The sequence below is a fragment of the Etheostoma spectabile genome, chromosome 10, assembly GCF_008692095.1.
Source record: "Etheostoma spectabile isolate EspeVRDwgs_2016 chromosome 10, UIUC_Espe_1.0, whole genome shotgun sequence".
In the NCBI taxonomy this organism is placed as follows: domain Eukaryota; kingdom Metazoa; phylum Chordata; class Actinopteri; order Perciformes; family Percidae; genus Etheostoma; species Etheostoma spectabile.
The window spans coordinates 24,277,563-24,285,392 of NC_045742.1; the positions used below are offsets into that span (position 1 = coordinate 24,277,563).

At 41.8% G+C, this 7,830-nt stretch overlaps 1 protein-coding gene across 1 annotated transcript in view; it reads right to left on the reverse strand.

Moving 5' to 3' along the window:
• Positions 1 to 2,575: 2,575 nt before the first annotated feature.
• Positions 2,576 to 7,830, reverse strand: part of LOC116696602 (cadherin-1) — a 28,728-nt gene continuing 23,473 nt past the window's right edge. Inside the window, exons 12-14 of the mRNA XM_032527681.1 lie at positions 5,465 to 5,498; positions 3,364 to 3,451; positions 2,576 to 2,889 (exon numbers count right to left, since the gene is read on the reverse strand). Of these exons, the coding sequence (XP_032383572.1) occupies positions 2,576 to 2,889; positions 3,364 to 3,451; positions 5,465 to 5,498 (436 nt within the window). The remainder of the gene's footprint in view (positions 2,890 to 3,363; positions 3,452 to 5,464; positions 5,499 to 7,830) is intronic.

Below are 7,830 nucleotides of genomic sequence, written 5' to 3' on the forward strand. Positions count from 1 at the left end.
ACTTAATTTTCAGCACGACTCACAACAGCACGTCGCAAACTCGAAGAAGAAATGTTTTGTTTCAAAAGAAGCTGAAGGAAGCAACAAAAATCACCGCTAAAAACGGACAGTTTTGGTGACTTCTGACGGAGTTCATACGTCGACATGACGGTTGTTCGCCACACAAAGGTAAGTTAAGTTTCCTGGTACGTTAGCTAACTTTGCATGTGTTCAGCGTCGCCAGTCAGTATTTATTCAAGACCTATATAAGTACATGAACTTTAGCAACCATGAATTACACACCAACATGTGTGCGTGGTATGTTTGTGTTTCAGAGCATTCCGCTTTTGTAAAGTCAGCCGCCGCAGACCGTCCGTGGGCGATGTCCGACGTGAGCTCTCTGGTTCTGACCTACTGGGCTTCGTATAATCTGTATAGAGTCAGGAGAGGCTTATGACAACGACTGGGATGTATCTGGGACAGCAAGCCGCGGGACACTGTCACAGGGGGCAGGAAGAAGACCGGGAAGTACGGGAGGTTTGATGTGCTACTTGAAAAGCTAAATAAAACTTTTCTTATATATATGTCTTGTTTTTTAAAGTAACAGTGTGCAATATTGGAAACCATGAGCCGCTAGTAGCCCGAAAACAGTTGAAAAGTGAGAATAGGCAGAGAGTGGATATCTGTCGGTGTCCGCTATTGTTTAAAATGTCCCTTTTGTTCTGGAAACACACTTGCACTCTTGTTTGCTAACAACGTATGATCCGACCAACCAGCGGTCTCCAGGTTTCACGTCACCTTTTGGTATCGCCTCGGCTCGCTTGGAACCCGACTGAGGTAGTACTAAAAAAATACCTGGTACAGGTCCCAGGGACTTTTTTTCGTAATGGAAAACCAAAAAAGGCGAGTAGAGCCGAGGCGAGTCAAGTAGATACCATGCAGTGGAAAACCGCCATTAGAGTCCACTGTAGGGCACACTGCCTTGAGTTGGCATTTAAAGATGTAATAAAGACCAACAGTCTATGTAGAAAAAAGTTGAGGACCTTTTAACTGGCCTGTTCACCTTCTTTCACAGGATCCCACTGAACAGAGCCCATTAAAGGACAGTTTCTCAGTGCTAGGGATAAAACCCCTGATGCCCACCAGAGTAGGAGGTACAAAGTGAGTCTCTCATCTATTGAGGTGCAGCTTCCTGCATGACTCATCTTAGCAACCCATAAGTGAAATTGCAGCAGTCATGTTTAAAATTAGCTGATGTCCAGAGTAGCCTGATCTCCACGCAGGCTGTAATCCACAAATACAGGTACATAGATTCATTACTGTTTGTAGTTTGAAAAGGGTTATTAATGTTTGCTTCAGCTTAAGGGTTGTCCATTCCTACGACCCAGTCCAATTTTACCTCCTAATATGTGACCTCCCTCTTGTTATGACTCTTGATGCACATGTATTAAATGCATTTATTCTGATGAAAAGGCAAAACATTCTTTATCCACAGTATGTATTCACTGAACCACTCATTGTGATTGTATTGTAATGATAAAAAAGTCTTGATAAAGTCTTGATGTGCAAATCCTTTTGAAATAAGTATTTAGTAATATAGTAAAAGTTTTTTTGGATTATACACCTGGATCAATGCTGAAGAAGGGGTTGAATTCCAATACCTACCAGGGTGTTAACCTGTGACATAGTGACACCAGCCACATGAAGGTTAAAAAAGACAAACTTCTGGACAAGTTGTCCGACAGCATGGACAATAGATTTGCGGATGTGGGGTTTGGAATCCTGAGTGATACAAAGATAGTGAGCTTCCAACAATGGCCTGATCCAGAAAAGAGTGCCAGTTAGCATTTCAAAGTGACTTGCATCAACTTTAGGTACATTATTATGTACATTTTTTTTAATGCCAGAGAACAGTTTGATTTTCGATTATTAAAGAACACCTTTAAAATTTATCAAAACATTAAACTCAAAACAACATACACTTCTTCTACAAACTTTAAAAGTTTACATTTTATATCATTTTAATTTTTTTTTATTTTTATAATTAAATTCAGACTTTGGTGACTTAGAAGTGGACAGTGGAAGTCACTTCAAGATATATACTTATCTGGAGTTGATGTCGATCTGATTGCAAACCAGTGGACCATCATCAAGTCCTGCCTCTACAAGGAGCCACAGACACTGGAGAAAATCACCTGGACTGAAGTTAACAGGATGCTGAGAGAAACATTCCCTGACTTCCTGGCACTTTGTGGATCTGGTGTTCTGCATGCTTGCATCAACAGCAGACAGTGAGCGTGGGTTTAATGTAATGCAGATAGTGAAGTCTGATTAGTGGTCCTGTCTCAAGTGTGAGACCTGCTCTTTGTCCATCTGTCCTCCCCCTCAATCAAAGGCTCTGACCCCAGCCCAGCAGTTGAGATGTGGCATACCAACAGCATACGGTCAAGGAGACCAGACGTCACGGAAGATACAGCTGCATCAGAGGTGGAGAAAGAGGAGAGCCGCTGTTCCTTTTTTTGTGGACTCATACTACCAGCAGTCAGTCATCACTAATGCAGGAACGCTCTGTCAAAGCTCTATTATGAGTAGAAAATTATGTGGCTTGAAAGGCTCTCTGAACGTTAAGAAAAGGAAGGTGCGGGGTGGCGGATGCCAAAAACAGGAACAAGGACACGAGGGCTGGTGTAGGATGGCGAGGGACCTGAGGGCTGGAGTAGGATAACAAGGGTGCTTGGGGAGTGCAGGGGAACCTGGGCTGAGGAGGCACTGAAGTCCTGGGAACAGAGGAGTCGAAGAGGGGAAGGCTGGAAGCAGGAGTGGAGGCAGGAAGGAGCAGGGAGCCGTGTGAAGGGAACCAAGTGGTGAAGCCAGCTGACTGGAGACAACAACGAGGTATGGAGATGATGGCTGCAGGGGAGAGACACAAGAGAAGTAAGAATGGGAAATGGACTGAGACAGACAGGGCCTGAAGTTTGACCACCTGCCACTGTGTCAGGTCTCACTCCCGCTTGGTCAGTGGCTGCACGTGGGACTGCTGGGATTGTCGCGGGTAATGAAAATGTGAAAGGGGACCCCGGCTGTCAATCACTGTCTTTCAGTGATAAGGGCCCCTTATTGGTCCAGGCCCGTAAGCAACTGCATACCCTACTTATCGATAGTTACGCTTTTGAATCACTCAATTCTCATTGGCTACCTGCAATTGTGGCAGGTAGATTGACAGTGTTACCCACCAATTGCAAAATTCACCTGCATGGGTGGTTGGGTGTTACTTTCAGGCCCTGGAGACAGGTAAATAAAACTAAGTACTACAAGAGAGCTTGTGGTGTGTTTCACCAGGGTGGCTGAGACAACGATCAAGCGAAGATTTGAAAGTTGAAGTACTGGGCTTGATTGTGGATGACTGGCAGGTGTGTGCGGTGGGAGAGGTGATGTTGGAATGTGTGTGCAGGTGTGAGTAGTCAGCTGGCAGCTGTAGGCAGGAGGGGAAGGGGGAAACACAGGAAACACAAAGAGAGAGGCAGGGCCAACAGAGAAACTATTTGTGGAAAACACAAAAAGGAGCTACAAAACTGGAAACAAAACCCCAACCACAACAGAATCACAGTCAATCAGTAACTGCTCATTAACTAACCATTCATCACTCATCAGTAACTACCAGTCTGTTTAACAATAAATGATCATTAAGTACTTGAATCAAAGTCAATCAGTAACTACTTATTAACTAACAATTTGTTACTCATTATTTAACAGTAATCATTTGTTAATGATTAACCACCACTCAGTACCAATGGTAGTAAATGCTTAACTAATCATTCGTTATTCATTTAACAGTAACTACCAGAAATCTACTACCAAAATCACTGAGCCTTTTCAAAAACTAAACTGTGTGTTTGTGAGCTGTTTTCAAACATCTTCAGCAGGAGCCAATCCTCTTGGACAGTAAAGGAAACCAATACTGTTGGTCCTGGGAGTAAAAAAAAAAATCAGTTGACAAGCTATAAGCAAGTGCTTTTTTCTCCCTCCATGGAATTTCTTTGCATTCTCAATTCCCCAGTCCTTAGGCGAAACTACCTAAGGACAATGCCTGTCTGTTGTTTATCTCTAAAGCATTAGACCACACCCTACACCTTAACCTCTCTTTATCCTTTCTTAGTGTGTTTAACTACTAGTCTATTGTCATGGCTCTGTGAGTGTAGGTGTCGTTCTTCTTTAGAATTACAGTCATTAGTCAACAAAAGGAGCAAATCCACCTTCAAAACAGAGAAGCCAGGGCAAGCATTACATTTTAAATTTCAGCTATGAACCCATAGTGCATTTCAATAAAACAATAGAACAGTATTCAGTCTTGAAGTATCAAGGTCTGACGATGTGTGGTTAATGTTTTCTGTTTTTCCCTTCAGGTTCAGACACTACTCTGCCTGTTAGTAGAGCCCATAGCCAAGCTAGGCGGAGCCTCCTCCATTCCAATGCAAATAGAAGCAAACACACACATTTGCAGGTCTTATCAGCTTTCTAGCTATAAAACAAAGTCACTGCGGCAAGCATCAACTTACCCAAAAAGCCTGCTTTACAGGAATCAGTGGTTTGTTACTCATCCAAAGATAATGACAACACCCATGACATTAGGATCCAAAATGAGCACAATGCTTTTTTTATTGGAGAAATGACATTAACTGACAGGGTTCACTTTAATTGTATTTTTACATGATTTCATGTGACACACATTAAATTGACTGAAAAATTAACTAACCGGATTTGAACTGTAACTGCTGGTCTACAAATTAGGAAAAAAAGCAAATTACATGAATTGACATCACATTTAGTCATCAATTTTTGTAGTCAAAAAGAATTTGACACCCGTCTTGATGATATCGGCTTGCTAGACACAACAAGCATGAACTTGTAAGGCGCTGAAAAGGGTAGTGTGAACATCAGAGGGTGGAGTTGCCTAGTTTTGTATAAAATTGGTGTCACAGTTAAAAAATCTTGAACCTTAGCGGTGAGAAACACTAAGTAAAAAAAAAACTTTGTTTGCAGAAAAACGTCAAAGGATACCTTTAAAACATGCATGTCACATATGAGGAACCTATTTAAAGCCAAATCACAGTTTTTCTGAAAATTATCTTTTTGCTTTAAGATGCTTAACCTTTTTTAAAGATTATTTTTTTGTGCATTTTTAGGCCTTTACTGACAAGACAGCAACCCGGGCTGGGATGAGGAGTAAACCTTTATATATGGATGGTCTCTTTACCAACTGAGCCATCTATGCGCCTGAGACACTTAACTTTTTTCAGCCACTTGTTAACTCTACCATTCCTTGCAGAGCAGTTTTTCTTCAAGTTTGTATGCGTGTGGAAGCACCAGAGACCCAAAATTCCCCACATCCCAGAAAAAGTGATTTTCAATAATTTGGGCACTTTAAAATTAGATATCATGAAAAGATTAACATATTTGGAACTTGTGATCCGTACAAAGCACCCACTGATGTTTTCAATGCTTTGAAGCTGGCAAAGTCCCTACCAGACTTGGAGATTGGAAATATTTACATCCATCTCATAGAGATTCAGTCACCTAACATTGCACAAAACATGAAAGCCTACAAACGTACAGATAGCTATATTTTCAAGAGCAGAGGGGTTAACGCTGTCCTATGGGTGGTGAAAAACAAGAATAACTTCATAATCACCTCCCTATTTGTTATCTCTTCTTCATGTTGTTCATAACACCTATCATACAAGATCGAGTAATTTGATTTAAATTTAGTACCCCTCCTACTTCTACTACCTTTGGACATAATGCCTTCCGCTTTGCAGCAGTACATGACTGGAATACACTACAAAATACCCTGAAACTTACATCTCTGATCCCAATCTCCACCTTTAAGCAAAACCTCCAAAATTACATTGCTGACTCTTGTTCCTGCTGACAATCATGAACCATATTTGTACACACATATTTAAGCTCTTATTCTTTATCTTTTTTCGTTGACTGTCTTTTTTAATTCAGTTGCTTGTTCTATGTGTTATGTGTTTGACTATGTAAAGTTGTACAGTATGTTTATCTCCTTTTAATTTGGTTGCTTGTTTTATGTGTCATGTGTTTGACTATGTAAAGTTGGACAGTATGTTCCTATTTATTTCTGTAGCCTCTTGGCCAGGTCATGTTTGTAAATGAGAACTGGTTCTCAGTTTACTGATAAATAAGGTTAAATTAAAAAAAAAAAGGTGAGTGTTACTAGCTAGCTACCCACTAATGTTTGCTAATTTGTTCAGTTGTGTGATTAAGTCTTGTATGTGTATAAACATTGTTCCAATGCCTGTTCTTATCTGTCTCGTTTTAACCAGTCCCTCTAGGATTTCGCTGACTTTGAAATTACTGCGGCCCAAAATGCCTGATTTTGCGGGAGCTTTTGTAAATAATTGTGATAAAAGTTGCTATGTTTGTGGACTGAAGAGAGGAACCGCATGCCCATTCCCACCTTAACCCTTGTCTGTGGGACCCAAACAACACACACAACTATTATTTCTTCTAACTCACTTCAATGAAACTTAACGGTGTCTTCTAGTTGTAACGTCCCGTGCGTATGAATTACAAGTCCAACCACCTCCTACATTACAGATAAAGCATAATAATCTTTACATATACAACGATAATCAAATATCAGACTTACTGAGCAACAACAGGATGCCTCCAAGTATTCCCAGGATTACAGGCAGCTCGGTGCCGCCCGCCACACGTCCTTTGCAAACACTTCTTCCCCAGTACAGTCACACACTGTGGCCTGCACGGTGCTGTCCTGCCACTCGCCCTGGTGTCTGTAACCCTCAGTAACACAGTGTACTCTCCACTGGCTAGCTCTGTGGCTAAATTCAGGATGATGCCCGTTTCTGCAACAAAGAGGAAAATAACCATTACAGTCTCAACCTGTGGAAAACCTGTAAAAGCTATCATGGCTAACAAAAACTAGATTCTTTGTAAATGCATTGCAAGAGGGGCCCCATTTTCACTGAGGTGTTTTCCTAAGACATTGCTTATTCCCATGCTGTGTATCGCCTCCACAATAACTCCAAGCATTCAAATCTCAGCAAGCAGACAATCTCTTAATTTCTTATACTAAAGCATCTCTGCCCCTCACCTGAAATGTGTGGAGCTCTCGCAGAAGTGAGCACCGAGAAAACAGCACAATGCCATAGATGTTGCATGGAGCGTGCAACTGCCATGCGAGTGGCTTACACACACCCACCACACACACACACACACACACACACACACACACACACACACACACACACACACACACACACACACACACACAGGACTGCAGATGCCAAGGATCGCCCCACCCGACCTTCCAAGTGTTGCATTTACAAATTTTAAATGCAACACTTTTTTTTGCCCCCATTTTTTATGAGCTAAACTCAAAGATCTATGACTTTATCTATGAGCACAGAAGTCCAGTTTCTTTCAGATCTTTCTAAATATGAAAAGGAGAAGTGAGCAGTTCTCCTTTGCCGAGCACAATGCCACAGATGTCGCGTGTTTCGAGGGAGCGTGCAATTGGCATGCATAAAGGCTTCCACACACACAGGACTGCCAAGGATCAAACTACCGACCTTCCAATTGGGAGACGACCACTCTACCACAACTTTTCAGCCATACATTAAAAGGCTACATACTGGATTCGTTCATCCTAGCGTCCAGTTGTTCTTCGACATGCCCTGTAAAGAGACGCTGTATGGACAGCAAAGCCTGGTCCGTCTTTATCTGTTACCGTCAGTAGTTGTTGAGCTGATTGTTTGTTGCACACCTGGGAAAACAGAATATCAACTTAAGACCTTGTTCTCATTC